The sequence below is a fragment of the Betta splendens genome, chromosome 2 (genome assembly GCF_900634795.4).
Source record: "Betta splendens chromosome 2, fBetSpl5.4, whole genome shotgun sequence".
NCBI classification, from domain to species: Eukaryota; Metazoa; Chordata; class Actinopteri; order Anabantiformes; family Osphronemidae; genus Betta; species Betta splendens.
The window spans coordinates 5,631,519-5,648,568 of record NC_040882.2 but is presented as its reverse complement, the minus strand read 5'-3'; the positions used below and the strand labels follow the sequence as shown (position 1 = coordinate 5,648,568).

The window sequence follows — 17,050 nt, the reverse complement described above, 5'->3', positions numbered from 1 at the left end:
GCGGAGACGCGCGCCAGATGCTGAGCCAATGGCGCGAGCCCACCTGAAACTGTTTTTCCCGTTTCAACGCAGCGCGCGATGTTGTGACGTAATGTCTAAACGTTTGATTTAAGGCGGAAGAATAGGGAAACGGAGGATACTGTATGTTGATGGACACATGCCCGCAGCATTACTGGGTAAACTGGGATTTTAAACAATACCTATATGCATTTTATTCTGTATATAAGTCGTATTTAATTTGCAAACACAAACACTGAGGCACTATAGTAAAAAACTGTGAGGAACTTAATGCTTAACCTTAATATATATTAATGAGTGCCTAGGGTAATATACTGTAAGGCCTATTGCTGATTAGCTAGAAAAGGACTGCTGCTGTTATTTGTAGAAGAAATGTATATTGTGTATTGTAATGTCTTACAATTAGATTGCGATTTTTTTTTGCGTTCCATCAAGAACTCGCTGCTTTAGATGCGACTGATCCTACACTGACATCTGCTGTTGAAATCGGCGTACCGCAAATAATTTTGTGGAGACATAGGATAATACTGGCACAGCAAACATATATTAAAGTTTAGGAAAATCTGACACATGTCTGGAAACTGTATCCCAGATACTGTGGAATCTTTTAGGAAAAATACAGTATGCTATTATTAATGGATTATAAAATGCCCATATGCCCATGATTATGATTTTAGTTCCATCAATGAATGAAGTTAAAATAAAATTATGCATTGATGTGGATCTGATTAGATACATATTACAGTAGACTGCCTTTTGATTACAGTTTTTATTGGTTGCTTTGACCTGTTTTGCATAACTAGGTTCCATTTATTTTCATCATCACTGTTGGAGAAAATATATTTTCATCTATTATTAATCTCATTTATCTTTGGTGTTTATTCTATATTATTTAACCCATATAATCATTTATCCATTTCATTTATATTCATTTCATTTATGTATCATTTACCTTTTTTACATTTTCCATTTATGGTTTGCATTTGCTGTGCCTTACAACCCCATTGACAGGTGCACAGACTTCTAACCACAGGGTTTCAAGTATTGTCATATACGAAGAACAGTTTTGTCACATTTGCCATTTGCTCTGTGCTCCTACGCAGGCGTAGGGGTTCAAAACCACAAGAGGGGTTGGAGGAGTACTGCTATGCCTAATGTGTGTGTTTCTGCATGTTCAGCAATGATGTGATGATGTGATGATGGAGGCGTGTACAAGCTTCAATAAAATGTTGTGCTTTGTTCGTTGGAGTTGGGTGGTCTCTGAGTGAAGCGCTTACAACACTAAGATCTCAGGCGAACTCCCCTTGGCCAAGTAAAATCTCTGGTTGGCTCTCAGTGTGCTATATTGTTCTCGTCTCTGTGTGTATCAGTGCTGTTGTGGTATTTTCAGACCCAACAATCACTATTCCAGCAGTGAGACACATAGCAAATGTGTAAACCCGTTCTCATTGGATTGACACATTTCCTCCTCCCTTTTGCAAAACAGTTAACACTGATGTCATTCAAAAAATCTCCATTGTTTTAGCATTGATGACCAATGAGAAACCATCTGTTCTTAACTATTAGAAACCAGTAAACTTAGTATTTAGTATTACTTTATACCTTAAAAATGGTCTGTGTTTCTCTTTACCAGCGTGGATGGAGGAGGTCTAAAGCAGAGACTGAGTATCAATAGTGGATGTGTCTCATCCTCCAATAGATTGGACTGTATTTTCTGTAATATTTACAATATGTCAGTTTTCTGCCACAGTTTGAAAAATTAATGTCATGGATTGAATAAATCAAAGCATTTCTTCACCTGGATCCAATTCTTTGCAAAAAGGTAAATATAACATAAACTACAAAGACAACAAAGACCAACAGGCCCCAATGCAGATCAATGAAGCACTGATTCACACTGAGATCAGAGATTTGTATTTTGCTGTCCACTGTTGAGTGGTTTGTTATGACCGATTGGTCGTGTTCATGTACAGCACTTGGTTGCAAGTTGCAATGTTTGAAGGCAAATTGAGTTTTTGCTGTGTATTTCAAATGTTTTGACACAGTTAGGGCCTTTTGCAAACGAAGTGTGTCATTATGACATTGGAGCCGCTGTTTAGACCTAAGAGCATGTGTTGTTTCACTAGACATCAAAGCGACTGATAAAAACTGTAAAATAAAGATGAATGGATATTATAACTGGGTAGTCGGGGCTAGAGCAATACCAATAAGGCAGCTTGGATCTTTTTCTATTTTTATTTGATACTGTTTGTACATGAAGATGATGTTTGCATACTTGCTGCTGGACCACTGGACCTGCCCCTTTGGTTAAATAAAGTCAGTACTTACCGTCACTAGTTCTGTCACAGGCCTAGAACAGCTTACTGAAGATAATAACATAAAACACAACGTAGCATCACAATATTGTGTCATTTGAGCTCCTCGTCCTGTAGATGGTACTGTTTCCCAACTAATGGCACAAAGGCCGACTGTGATCAGGACCAACCTGATGTTATACTGTGGTGTGTTCACTGGATTGATGCACTTTGATCTAATTCATAGCTGGGTCCTGTCTCGCGGCACCACAGTCACAACCACACTCTCCTGTCCCCTCCACATGCGTCGTGCCATTTGACTGACACCATCTGCAGCTGTTTAGTAAGGCTGCTTTTCTCTTCATGCCTTTATCTCGTGCACCAGCATTCATCCTTTCAGGCGGTGACAGGTGTGGATGGCTTAACTTAGCTCAGCTTTTATCTGCAGACTCACTCTGGGCTCTTGGAGTCTGCTTCATTATGATGTAGACCAAGCTTAAAAATCACTGTTAGCCTTGATTAACCAATAAACTGCCAGCAAGGATTTAAGTAGCAATGTTGGTTGAATCATGTGACTCAGACACTTGTGTATAAGATTGTAATGATGTTTGACATTGTTTACTTCAAGTACATGTAAAAGTAGCATTGATACATAATTGTGATATTATATTGCAGGAATACTTACTGATGGTTGCTATTTATTAGTACAGTATGCAGTTTAATCTATAACAATGCATGGCTGACTGTTTTTAATGTTGACTCAGCACCACAGCCAGAAACAATTGTCGTAATATGAATAAGATGTTCATGTTTGGTGATAAACAACCTCAGTGGTTAAGCCTATTGTTCCGCTCAGCTTTTGTGCGACACCATTTAATATTTTTCTATTATTCCGAGCCTGTTAAAATCTGCTGAGCGTCAAAGCCACTGTAACATCACTGCCCCGATGGAGATGTTTTGTTCCCTCCGTCAAATATTTCATAGTAGTGAAAAGTAGAATAACTAGACTTAAATGCACCACTCAATATGTCACAGAACAATATTATAGGGGACCTTTGTGATTAAACAGTGAGTGGGCTGTCAGGGCTAATCCACCGATGCCTGGCACTGAGAATTTTAATCTACACTTGTGAAGTGCATAGAAATGCACTTCACAGACAAAGAGTCATGCATCATCTGGAAAACTATGCATATACTGTAAAGCAGAGACTTTGCTATAATAAGATTCATCATAACAACTGCATGCACTTTGTCAGTTCTTGGAGTGCGACATATTGCCATTAGTATGAAGGGAATATTACATTATTTCATGGGCAACACACGTAACACACATCTAAAATAATGCTACTTTTATTCATCTGAACATCAAGGGATAGGGTGAATTTCTGACTCTCGAAGCGGCTCGGCGAGAAGCGAGCGCTGGCTGAGGGTAATTATAATAACTGGGAAGGAGGGGTCGGAACCGACGTTTAGTCAACACCGCTGAAGCGGGAAAATGTTTGGAGAGGAAAAAAAGTGTTGGTGTAAGTGAGCAAGAGAGACGGAGAGAGGAAGGGGAGGAGGAGAAGGGGATCTGGCTGCGTCGCACCCGTGCGTAAATGTGAGCATCCTCGCCGCGCTCCCCTCCGTCCCCGCGTCCGCGTCCCTCCAGCCTCCAGCGGCGCCGCTCACCTTCTCGCATCCGGGATCACCTGCTCGGTGGTCGGTGGCCAGCTTTGGACCGTGGAGTCCCGGCTGTCTCGGCTCGGCGCCCTCCTGCAGGGGTTGGGAGGAGCGCCGGGGACTTCGTCCAGGTTCCTGCCCGGCTTCGTGTCCACGGCCGGTGAGAGCCATGGCTCGGAGCGCCGCGAGCGACGCGGGTCCACGCGCTCTCGGATGCCGGTGATGCGGGGGCTCATTGCGCCGCAGAACACCTTCTTGGACACCATCGCCACTCGCTTCGATGGGACTCGTGAGTACAAGCCTCGGCTGCGAATGACCCCCCGAACCCCCCAAATTGCATTGTGCGCCACGGATGCTGAGTTAACACGGCGTTTGACACTGCGAGGATCCTAATGAGGTCGGGGCGCGCGAGGAATGGGAGACGTGGCGCAATCATGCTGAGGGTTCGACCGATGAATGAATGTATGATGAATGAACGTATTAAGAATTAATGGAGCCTCACCTGAGCAGCACCGACACATCCTGGTGCAAATATAAATGTTACTGTGCGTTTAGTGGAACATCAGATCATATAATCTTGTTTTAAATATGAGTGTCAACAGACTGTGCAGCAATTAGGCCACATGCAATACATTTTGACACTGAATACAAATGTGCAGTGGCTGATTATAATGCGAAGTTGTGGTTTGTGGTGATAATACAGTCGGCAGTAATGTACCAATTACCTGTTAATGTACACTGCTAATTAATGCAATGAGTCACTGCATTAATTATCGTTGAAGGCAGTGGTGCAACTGATTCAGAAACGTAAGCAGAGAGTAGTTTTGACTCATGGTGAGGTTTAGACCAGCTCCACCTCAGACACAAGCCAGCTGCATCACAGGACTGGATGTTTATTGGCAGCCCTGCACTTCCTCACGTGAGGGGCAGCATTTCATAATTGAAAATTGGCTGTATATGAACGTATATTTCAAGCCGTTACATCAGCCGAAAGACAGATGCCGTCCTAAAGTTACGGTGGACCGTGCTGTGGAAAGATCTGGCATTGAGCCTTCAGCAGTAGCGTCACAGCAACAACACACAGAAGCAACGGAGGTAGAAGGTTGATCACACTGCTCCACGGATTATTATTCACCTTTTATCACTGATTTCATTACGGAACCTTACACGTTGTTGTGTGAATTAGTCGCACATAAAGGCCACAGAGAAATCAGTCTGCCGGGGAGCTATTATAGCTTTACACAGTTACATAACACGATCCTGAAGGCGCAAACAAGCAGGACGGAGACGGGGACAGAACGCTCGGATGAGCAGTCAAACATGGGCTGTCTATTCTCTGAAGCTCACCTGTAAACGATGGTAAATACAGAAAATCAGCGTCGGGTGAATCAACCCAATCAATAATGTGGCAGTTTAATAATTTTGAGTGGCATCTGTATCTGAGGCTGATGATGTCATTGTTCCGCTGAGGGAAATGTTTCCCGAGATAACGAGTCAATTAGAATTTTGACTTTGCGTCAACAGTGATCAGTTCTCGTCTGATCTGAAGGTGGAACAGATTGTCTTCGCCTGAATCTGATCCCCCCTCGCTGCCACCCTGCAGCCCCACCGCGCTGGCTGGCAGAGGCACATCCATTAGACACACAAGGCTTTCGCCCGAGCACGGCTTTTACCCACTTCATCACGACTTGGGGACTTCACCAGCTACACAGAGCCAAAATGAGCTCGTGTTCACCTGACGTGTCCCCATCAGACCCGTGAATGAGTCGCGTGCAGCGTCCAGTTGCTCAGCTTGGTGCACGACACCCACCCAAGTACTGTATGTGCTCCATTTGTACAGAACTCTGCCTGTGGTTGAAAATGAATCGGAGCAGTGGGGACAAACAAACTCCCACAAAACCTTGAGCATTGTTGTGCTGGGCCACACCGGAGCAGAAACCTGCTTCAGCAACAGCTGTGTCAAACCCATTCACCTTATTAAAGATAGGAATCAGCACATCCTCCAGCAGCCTACAGGCACACCCAACCTTCTCCGCTCAAAGAATGTCCAGAGACTCCAGGATTCTGTCCACACCGAGCACTGCGCAGCTTTTAGGCTTCAGGAGTCCTTTAAATGTCCCTTGCATTAATCCCAGGTCAGCAGATACTTATTCCCTGACAACGGTCAGGCAAAAAATCAGAGTCCCCTCCCTGAGTGCTTGGCTGTGAAAGAAGCTTTTTGAAGCCACACAAAAGTCGTGTCTTTACAGCACGTGCCCCTCGACCTCCCTCTCTTCCTCCTCCTGTGCTTCAGTGGCCATAGATGTCTATCAGCTTCAGATGGTTCTCAGGCAGCAGGTCCAACTTTGGCCTTAAGAGACCGAGCAGTTTCATTATATGAATTCAGATGTGCGTCTGTATAATCAGGTCCCTGATGACGAGCAGCACTTCAACCTCTGCGGAGAAGTCGATGTCTGGGATGAAGGACGCTCACGTCCAGCTGTGTATTGGCGGTTACACCCTTGCTCCTAACCTTTGACAGGCCTGCGGTAAAAACGCAGTGGGGGGATTTTAATGAGATGATTCTCCAAGCGAATGTCTGAATGTGTGTCTGGTTCAGAGGGGCTGAGCTGAAGGGTAGAAGAATAGCAGAAATCACATGGGAACGATTTGTGCTGCCATTAAACCCCACGTTCACGGCTCGAAGCGGCGCCGGGAAAGTAGTTCAGACGCAGCATCTGGGACGACACTCGTGAGCCCAAAGACTTTGCTGGTTTTAATTCTCACTCCCCACCTGATGACAGGACGCAGGACGTGTCCATTGCGGCTGATAGTAGTTGAAGCCGGCTGAGAAGAACAGTATTTTCAGGTCAGACGCTGGGATTTTCCATCTTTCTCATACAACATTAATGCAGCACGTTAAGCAGAGAGGCTCCAGGGAATTCCTCTAGTTTTTCATTCTTTCATTCCAGCAGCGCTTTAGCCAGAACCCCTTTACCTAGAGAGATCTGGATCCGCTCTATACATATTTATACAAGCCATTTTAAATATACATATGATAGAAGGCACAGGAATTTGAAGAAACCTGATGTCAGAATGTAGCTGATAGTGATGCCGATTTCTCTGCTTCATGTGAAAGGTAGTGCTCACTGAATGCTTTGTAAAACCTGCGTACACTGTCCTCACCTCATAGCACCAATTCATAATAACTGATGACTCTTCCCTTGTGGGAGACTGGTGTGTGTGTTCAGTGTGAGTAATGCCCAGATGAAGGCCTGTGTGTCTGAATCCTCTAAAAGCAGCGAGTGCAACTGAGATTAAGCTTTGTTCTCTTTTTTTTTTTCCCAAAACGTGTGAGAAGAAAGTGAAAGTTGTCAACTCACACGTAGTGACGGTGCAGATATCAAAACTGGATCCTGTCACGCACAGAAAGCTCAACATGGCAACGTTTGTCTATTTGTGCCAGGACTTCAAAATGTTTTGAAGCTGACTAGTAAAAATGCGCTTTTAGTCACAAATTGATGAAACATCTGAATCTAAAGAACTGCTCCAACGCATACTGTAGTTCATCGTGCAGGAGTTATTGCTGGTCAGAAATAAGAATAGATCTGTTCTAAATAGTGTAAATTCTCCCTATCATTTAATTTTACTACATGTCAACTCATATTTTATGAAGCAGCGATGAAAAATAATCTAATCGTGACCGGATGCTGCCTGAAAGTGATTTCCTTGGAGGAGAGAAGAAATCATGTGCTGGATTGTGCCTTCTGAAGCTGTAGGGTCACTAAAAAAATTGAAATGGATTTATTAATAAAAACCCCATCAGTTGCAGATTATAAATCAACAGATAGACAAATGACAGATCTGTCTTTATTTTAATCAAGGAAACTAACTGCGCTGTGTGATGCACTGACAGGTCATTTTAATAGCAGTTTATCACGTTTGAGCCACTTTAGCTCAATCAGTGCGGTTTCCTGCCATAAACGAGCGTGTGTGGCATCGCTGCATGTGCGCTGGGCGTGCGCTCAGCACGCTGCTGAATGTGTTGTGGCGGGCTGTCGCTGTCACTGTTATCAGCACCGGGCTTTATCGGGCTTCCCTAAGCTGCTCAGGGGCTGAGTCTGAGTAGTTCTGTAGTTCGGCTCGCGTGTTATTACACCTGGATTGCAGTGTGGAAGTGACAGGCCTGGATAGAGCCTGGGGAACGTGCCCAAAATGAGCACAACAGCAAAACAGGAAAGTGGGATAAGGGACGCGATGGAGCGCGGGAAGTTTCCCTGTGTGTGTGTGTGTGTGTGTGTGTGTGTGTGTGTGTGTGTGTGTGTGTGTGTGTGTGTGTGTGTGTGTGTGTGTGTGTGTGAGTGTGCGCGCACGTGTGTGTGTGTGTGTGTGCGTGTGTGTGTGTGTGTGTGTGTGTGTGTGTGTGTGTGTGTGTGTGTGCGTGCGTGCGTGCGTGCGTGTGTGCGTGTGTGTGTGTGTGTGTGTGTGGGAGAAGCCCTTTCCAAACCTATTTGAAACAATCAGGTCTTATGTGGGATTAGGAGAATAAGACTGAATGTGAATGCATTGGTCACATGCTTGTTTTAAGGTGATCGACAAAAAGGACTTCAAAAGGAGGCTAATCAAGAAGTGACGAATCAGCGGTAGTTTTCTTATAGTGATGGGTTAAGGTTACTCTACTGAGCACTGGGTTTATTATTTAAGCGCCCCTGCAGCCATAACAGCGTATTTCCTTAAAGTCATCAAGTCATCCAGCGTGTGATTGTCACCGCTGTCTCTTTGTGTTAGTGAAAATCCAGGGGTCGCTTCTATTTAAGATTCTTCAAAGACGCTACTGTTTCAGCCTATGTGAATGTGGAGCCGCTGTTCTTCATGCAAAATAGACCCTCTGCTCTTAAATATTAATACATTCCCCCGTTCTGCCAGTTCATCATCTTGAAAGTACAAGCCTATTTTTTTCTGGGAGAAGTGATTCATCAAATCCTATTACGTCCTGTCACACTCTTCAAAATCGCCAGCCGCATCATTTAGCGTGCTGCGAATCACGGACAGCCGTCCTCCCGCGATGCCTCAGAGCAGATTCAATCAGATGCTGTTGCGTCCAGTTACAGCTTTATTTATCTCACCTGGTGCAGGTGAAAACACAGGCCACTAATTCTCACTCTGCTCTGTTCTTTTGATGGTTGAGCGTCAGCGAGCAGCAGGAATCAGACGCTGACTCCTTGGCTGCACCGTGACTCTGTGACATTTTGATGAAGTCACAAAATAATCCTCAAAAGCTGCAAAAACTAAAATCAGTTTGTTGTTAACTACGAGTCAACAGATTACTCTGGCTGATTGATTTGGATTTCCTCTGCAATCATCTGCAATCAGCGGCACCATTTGGACTCTACATGGACCTGCACGGTCCCTGACACAAGTGAAAACACAACTGATCATTGCATACTGGGCTTAAAGTGTAAGTCATTTAGAACACAGTACATGCTCACTGTACGTACAGTACGACTAGTGCTGTGTTGAACATCATCTTTGCATGGAGCCACGCTGCCCACCTCTGCCTCCAGCGTTTAAGCTTCGCTAAGCTCAGCACTCACAAAGTTAATGAAGCCTATTGTTTTGCCAAACTGTCCAAAATTACTCATTTAACTCATTCAACTGTTTTTACTCAGACTTTCACTGAAACCTTATCTGTCAATTTGTGCACAAACAGTTGCTCGTGCAGTCACTCTGACTTCATTTTGGCGCCTCGGAGGCTCCTGCACTGAAGAGCAGCTTTTACGTCTTGTCCAAAAAGTGTTTCAACGAGGTTTGGCAATAGCTGTACCATTAGACATGCTATATTAATGCATGAATTATTAAGGTTCATTGTCTCCTGTCCATCTCCATGTAGTCTCTCATTCCCCGCTAATGAATCCCCTGCTCTCCCTCAGACGGTCTGTCGCTCTAACTCGGTGCTCCTTCCCCGGCTCTCGTGTCCTATATTGCACACATAGCTCAATGTGAGCCCCCCCTCCTTCAGATCCATTCATGTACGGACATTAATGATCTCAGTGGAATGAATGTCTGGGCTGTGTGAGTCTCCTCTCATACCTAAGACAGCTTCAGAATGAATTATTCAAGATTGTCCTCACAACTCAGACTGTCAAAGTTTATAATCCAGCAAATCAACTCACTGTTCATATTTATATTGTTGATAAAGCATTGCATGCGCATCGTATTTTAATATATAGACTAGTCAGTACTAGAATTTGAGGTAGAAGTTGATTTTTTTAGTAATCAGATTGCACAGCTTCAACGCTGCCAGAGCTCAATTGTAGTAACTATGATTCAGATTTTTTGTCAACTAACATACATTTCTACTGTAAAAACCCAAATTCCTTCTGATGATAAATGCTTTCATTCCACAATTCTGCAAAATCCTTGCCTGCCACCGACTTTTATTTATGGTGAATCAACACCATAAGCTGCAGGAAGAGGTCGTGAGTCAGGTTATGCTTCATCCAGTACAGGCCATTTATTTTCACGACGCTTGAGCAAAGCGAATGTGAAGAAGATCCATCGTTGAGCTGTTCTGAGGTCTGTGCCAGACACTTAAATTACAATTAGATTCTGCATGGAGGGACACGGATGATTGTGATATGTAAGATCCAAGATTTCTAAGCTGATATGAACTGATATGTAATGAGAGAGAATTTATTTGTTTTTATTCTGTACAGAAAGATTCTCATGGTTAATGTTCACTCTGGCCTGAGGCTGACAATACAAAGAAATTGCTTTCCCAATCTAAATGTGGCGTGACTGAGCTCCTCCAAAAGCAAAGTCACATTTATTTGTGTAGCCCACTTTGATACAGAGTCCGATAAAAGAGCTGCTGCTGATGAAAATATAGTAAAGTGCACGAAGGCAAAGAGGCGGAGAAGGAAAGAAAAAGCAGGATTCTTTGAAGGGAACAGTGAGCGGAGACAAAGTAAAGGAGGCGACATGAAGAGTTCATTTGAAACATGTTTCTTTGACTTAGTGTGAAGGTGAGTGCGTAAAGCGCCTGTTACCTTCTACTGTGCGTGTCATAAGATGAGCAGACTTTGCTGTTCACGCCTTTTGTCTATTTATTTGTGCGTGAGTATTTCTGAATGAAAACACATAACACCTTGGCTGACTACTGTACCTGCCCACACCAAGCATACAGTGTGTTGAGGGTGTGAGTCATCAGAGCCTCTTACTGTAAATGTGTCACATCTGTGACAACCTGCAAGTTGTTATGTTTGTTATATTTACAGTAAATGCAATACTGTACATTGAATTTATGATTGATGATCTATTAAATATATGTTGCGTTATACTGTTCAAAGACTATTAATTTATTATTAATTTATTATAATTATTAATTATTAGGCTATTAATATTAGGTTGCATCAGCTACAGTAACGTTGGATACATTTAAAATGTGCTAACTTAATGTTGTGTTTTCTCGTTTGTCTCGTCATCTTTCCTGCCCTCAGACAGTAACTTCGTCCTAGGCAACGCGCAGGTCCAGTCCGTCCACCCCATTGTCTACTGCTCTGATGGCTTCTGTGAGCTGACCGGCTTTGGCCGCGGCGAGCTGATGCAGAAGAGCTGCATGTGTCACTTCCTGTACGGCAGCGAGACCAGCGAGCGGCTCACGGCGCAGATGCAGAAGGCTCTGGATGAACGGAGAGAGTTCAAGACCGAGATCGTTCTGTACAAAAAGAGCGGTAGGAGGACGTTATCACATGAATCCATCAATGCGTTGGGTGAATTTCATTTAACTGTGACTCCATGTGTTCTTCAAACAGGCTCTAAATTCTGGTGTTTGCTGGACATTGTGCCCATAAAGAACGAGAAGAGCGAGGTGGTTCTGTTCCTGGTCTCACACAAGGACATTACTGCAAATAAGGACCTGGACCATGGCAACGAGTCTGACACGGGTGAGAGAAAGCATGAGAAAGAACGAGCACGAGAGCGAGTGAGGCACAGCTCAGTACCGCCACAATTCACATGAAACGACCCGGTGGATGCGTTGCAGCTGGGGCACAAATCCAGCAGCGGTAAAACACTTCAGGGCTGGAGTAAATAACCTGCTCGGCCTCTTTTTGAACACTTTTTAAAGCTCTGACAGTGCTGGAAAGGCTTTATTTCAGTCTGTGTGATAGAAATGAAATGTTCATACACAACATTGTCGTGTGTGTTACAGGTTATTATAGTGGAAAAAGACGATGGGGCCTGAGAAGTGCTCTAGGGTTCCTGCAGCAGTAAATCTTGGGGTTGTCACTGATGTTTGGGTTTTTTGGCCTCACTTTACTTGACTCCACCTGCTATGGTGCAGTTAGGATGCAAACACCTAGACATTTGAATTATGAATGGGCTCATCTCCAGATGTTTGATTAAGGTGGTTTGAGGGTTTCATCAGTGACGGGTTGGATGTGTGAAAACACACTTGATTGTAGTACAGTATATACTGTATGTACAAGTATCAGACTCCAAACCTTTTGTGTTCAGATGAGGAAACCGGTCTGGAGATCCACCAGATCACTCGCCCTCCCGGCTTCAACGTGGAGCGGCGGCGCAGTCGTGCTGTCCTCTACCAGCTGTCTGGACACCTACAGAAGCAGGACAAGACCAAAAGCAAGCTCAAGATCAACAATGTGAGGCGCGGCGTGTTTGTAGCATCTGCCTCCAGCACATTATTTGTACTAATCTATAAAAAAGCTTTACAACATTATTTTCTCTGTCGACTTTAGCACAAGGGGTTTAAGGTAATATTTAAATGTTGGGCTTTTAGTTCTTTTGTCCGACAGGGAGGATTAAACGGTGCCTGGTGTCAGGAGATTAATGTTACAACTTGCTTTTGCCGATTTGCGGTCAATTTGCATGTCTGCTGCTGTTGTTGGGCTTAAATCGCATTCATTTCTAATACTAAAATCTGTAAATTCAAGGAAATGAGACAAGACTAAATGTACAAAATTGCCTCTGCACTAGAGTCTCAATGACTCAGGACCTCAGAGGCAGTGCATTAGCATAAAAGCTCTTATTAGTCATTTGAATTCATTGAGGGGCCAGCTGGTCAAAGGGTCCCTCCTCCTGCGTCAGCTGCCGTCACTGTTAGCTCACATGTCATTTATACATATTTGCATGAGATGGATTTCTCTACGGCCTCGGCTTTGACAAACAGGTTGTGCTTTTTAAACATGACATGAAATAACCTTCCTTTGGCAACACCTTGAAGCATGTTGGACAAATCCCTTTTTACCAAACTGGTTTTAATTCAATCTGGAACCAGTGTGGAACTGGTTTGACATTGTCTCCTTCTGGTCCTTGTCAGACCGTCCTGGAAATTCAACCTTAAAAGTCACGTGTTTGTGTGCTGCCCAGAATGTTCTCGGAGCCAACGCCAACCCGGTCCCAGAGTACAAGGTGGCAGACATCCAGAAGTCCTGCTTCATCCTCCTCCACTACGGCGCGTTCAAAGCCGGCTGGGATTGGCTGATCCTCCTGGCCACCTTCTACGTCGCTGTCACCGTTCCCTACAACGTCTGCTTCACAGCCGTGGAGATCCGCGAGGACGGCGGCTCGGCGGCGCGGAACCCCCCCAGTGTCAGTGATATTCTGGTGGAGATCCTCTTCATCATTGGTAAGGTTGCTGTTGGTTTAGTCAAATAAAGTAAACCGCACACGCCATTATCAAAACCTTCAGTGAGTTGAACTCGCTGTTTTGGCCAAACGGACCTAGTTTAGGCCTGGAGTTCTCTGACCGTAGCTTTTTGTCTTGCAGACATCGTGCTCAACTTTCGAACCACCTACGTGAGCACGTCTGGTCAGGTCGTGTACGACGCCCGCTCCATCTGCATCCACTACGTCACATCCTGGCTGTTTGTGGATCTGATCGCTGCCCTGCCCTTTGACCTGCTGTATGCCTTTAATATCAGCGTGGTGAGTGTCACACTTTCACTTACAGCCTGACTGGTTTGGACGTTATGTGTACAGTGTGTGATGTGATGATGAAGGCTAGTTGGGCGCTCCCTCGCTGCTGATTCAATAAAGAGTCTGCAGATGAACAGAGGCAACGTCACATAATATCTGAAGTGGTATAAACACACTTCACACACAAGGCAAAACAAAACACGGCTTTATTCCAAGAAAAATAAAATCAACACTAGACATTTTGCTCTACATTGTATTAAAACCTCCTCATTCTGTGCTGATTGGTTGGTTTAATGGCTTTAAGGGAGGAAAAACTAAGAATCTGAGCAACAAGAAAGTCATTATTAGGCAACTGGCAATTAGGCTGATGAATGAGTGCGCCGACGACAAATTACAGGTGGAGGCAGCTAGATTATAGATGATGGCGAGCACAGACTTCTAGCAACCAGAAAAATGTTCCTTTTACAAAGACACATGTTAATGTTTTAGCTTGTTTCAGCCTTTTGGAGCTTGTTTTAAAGTAAGGAGAATCACACTTCTGCTGAATTGCTGAATTTGTTTCCTGTTTGGTTGAAGCAGGATGAGTCCTGCAGAGAGATTAAAACATTTGACCAACACTTGACCTTTGAACTCATCCATCTCTGACCATTCATGATAAATAAGCGTCTTGGGAAAACAACGATTATTATTTTATTATCCTATAATTTTGTCCAGCAGACATGTAATGTGTCTGTCTAGACTGATATCAATCGTTACAGCTGAATGTGCTGTGAGGCACTAGATACGTGTGTCATTATCTGGAGTATGGCTTGAATTTCTACACTTCATCCTTCACCAAATTTAGCTCTGTGAATGGATTCACATTCAGAGAATGGCACACTGCTCTGTCTTTCTCAGTGTGGTGGAATTAATCAACTGTGCTGAAACAGAGCATTCAGGAGCAGCGAGATGCATCTACGCCTACATTTTTCCAGAGGAAGAGTTATTGTCTTTGAATCATTTATCTTACGAAACGCTGCAATTAAACCTCACAAGTTAAATGTAGTAAAGACTTTGAATCTGATCCGTTTTTCCGCTCCATGAATGAGACTGTGGGGCAGGTCCTTAACAATCAGCGCTCGCTGTCAACATGGCTGATTAAAATTCTCAGTCTTCATGCCTAGAGTAATTCCAAACTTCTCTGGTTCCACAAGGGAAACTTTTAAGATTAAACATGAAATTGAGTTCTTATTTATTCTCCCGGGAAATGATATGCTGCCTACCCAAGGGTAACTAATCCCATGCAAACAAACCCCATCCTCTACTGTAGCCTCATCTGCATATACTGTACGCTCTGTCTCCCAGAACTTTGGGGTTCACCTGCTGAAGACCGTTCGCCTTCTGCGTCTTTTGCGCCTCCTGCAGAAGCTGGATCGTTACTCCCAGTACAGCGCCGTGGTTCTTACCCTGCTGATGTCCACGTTCGCCCTGCTGGCCCACTGGATGGCCTGTGTCTGGTACTTCATCGGACGCAGCGAGATAGAAAGCAACAGTCCGGCCTCCTGGGATATAGGTCAGTTTGTGTGTGTGCGTGACAGGCAGACAGAGCAAATGTCTGAGCGTTTAGCAGCTAAAGAGGCAAACACTGTTCAGTGACTAGAAGCATGCTGGCTTATAACTGCTAGCAAGCACTGAGACCACTGAGACTGAAACAAAGATCATCTGCCTCACTCTGCAGACAGGCTTGTATGACACTCAGCGTGGTGAGTGAGTGTGTTTATGTGTCCTTCTACTGAGAAAAACACTTCTAATTATGGTGATGTGTCTCCCCCTCCTACTGCGCTCACCAGTCCCAAGCAACAACAGTACTGTCAGGTGCATGTGGTGGTGATGGCTAAGTCGCTAAGAGCAGTGAGATGAGAAGAAGAGGGCAGGAATAGGTAAAACATGTGCAGAAGAGGTTTTCACTTACGCAGATGTACACAGGGCGGCTCAGGTGAGGAGGGAGGTCATCCATTAATCATGGGGTTGCTCATTGTTGTCCGTGAGCAGAGCCGTGCTCCACCATTGTTGTTTAATGACTACGTCTGCTTGAGGAAATGAAAGGCTTTGAAGCCAAATTGAAAAGCCATGTTAATGTTGACCATTTACGAGGCAGCTCCAGGTGGAAATTCACGGCTGGGACTTTCATGTAGGTACACATTCATCATCGCAAACTTTCATGACAGGCCACGCAGGAAAACGTTGACCTGCAAGACGAACGTTCATCATCTGGAGACCATGACTGACCTCGATGTGTCTTGAGTTGATTTCCCTGAAACAGAGCACTAGGAAGGTTTGACCTAATAACAACTGAGTATAAATTGAGAAACAACCTTATTCAGGTTGGAGCCTTCCACTGCATCATGGTGAAATGCTAGCGTGTCTGGCCTGTGCTCCCACAAACACACAAACACCAACAAGTAATTACTCTGCCCTTCCAGCTTTGTTACCACTGCTAATGAAGCCTTCCAGTAAAGGTCATCTTACAAGCATGGATGCCTCCTCATTAAAATGACAGACTTATCTCACAGACTTGTCTCTCTTCCCCCACCAGGCTGGCTCCACGAACTGGCCAAACGCTTAGGAACGCCATACTTTCTGGCGCCGCTAAGCTCCCTGTTGGGCATCTCTGATTCGCCTCAGGGCGCTGTGACGGCAGCACTGACCAATTACAGCCAGTTCAACGGATCGGGGTTGCAGCCGCTGAATGGGGCGGGTCTGCTGGGGTCCGGCCAATGGAACAGCAGCAGGACGAGGGTGAGGACACCGAACGGGTCGGGGATGACGCTAGGCGGCGGGCCGTCTGTCAGGAGCTCCTACGTGACGTCACTGTACTTCGCTCTTAGCAGTCTGACCAGCGTGGGCTTCGGCAATGTCTCAGCCAACACGGACTCTGAGAAGATCTTCTCCATCTGCACCATGCTCATCGGAGGTGGACAAAACACAACACAGACTAAAGCATGACTCTTCCTAAGTGTCAATTCAAAGAATAGAGTTTAGTCTTGGGTTTATTTCATAGAAAAGTCAGAATTAAGCCCCACTTAAACTTAAGCTTAACCAAACACAACTCATCATCTTGATTTTCTTTCATTTGTCCAAAGGCGACAGCTTGGGCAAAACACTATTAGTGTTAATGA

At 44.6% G+C, this 17,050-nt stretch overlaps 1 protein-coding gene across 1 annotated transcript in view; it reads left to right on the top strand.

The window, feature by feature from the left end:
- Positions 1 to 3,803: 3,803 nt before the first annotated feature.
- The window catches only part of LOC114849770 (potassium voltage-gated channel subfamily H member 3-like), a 28,900-nt gene continuing 15,653 nt past the window's right edge, over positions 3,804 to 17,050 (top strand). The window contains exons 1-8 of the mRNA XM_029141489.3: positions 3,804 to 4,263; positions 11,453 to 11,686; positions 11,768 to 11,899; positions 12,471 to 12,616; positions 13,344 to 13,602; positions 13,744 to 13,901; positions 15,237 to 15,444; positions 16,468 to 16,845. Coding sequence (XP_028997322.1) covers positions 4,188 to 4,263; positions 11,453 to 11,686; positions 11,768 to 11,899; positions 12,471 to 12,616; positions 13,344 to 13,602; positions 13,744 to 13,901; positions 15,237 to 15,444; positions 16,468 to 16,845 — 1,591 coding nt within the window. The 5' untranslated portion in view covers positions 3,804 to 4,187. The remainder of the gene's footprint in view (positions 4,264 to 11,452; positions 11,687 to 11,767; positions 11,900 to 12,470; positions 12,617 to 13,343; positions 13,603 to 13,743; positions 13,902 to 15,236; positions 15,445 to 16,467; positions 16,846 to 17,050) is intronic.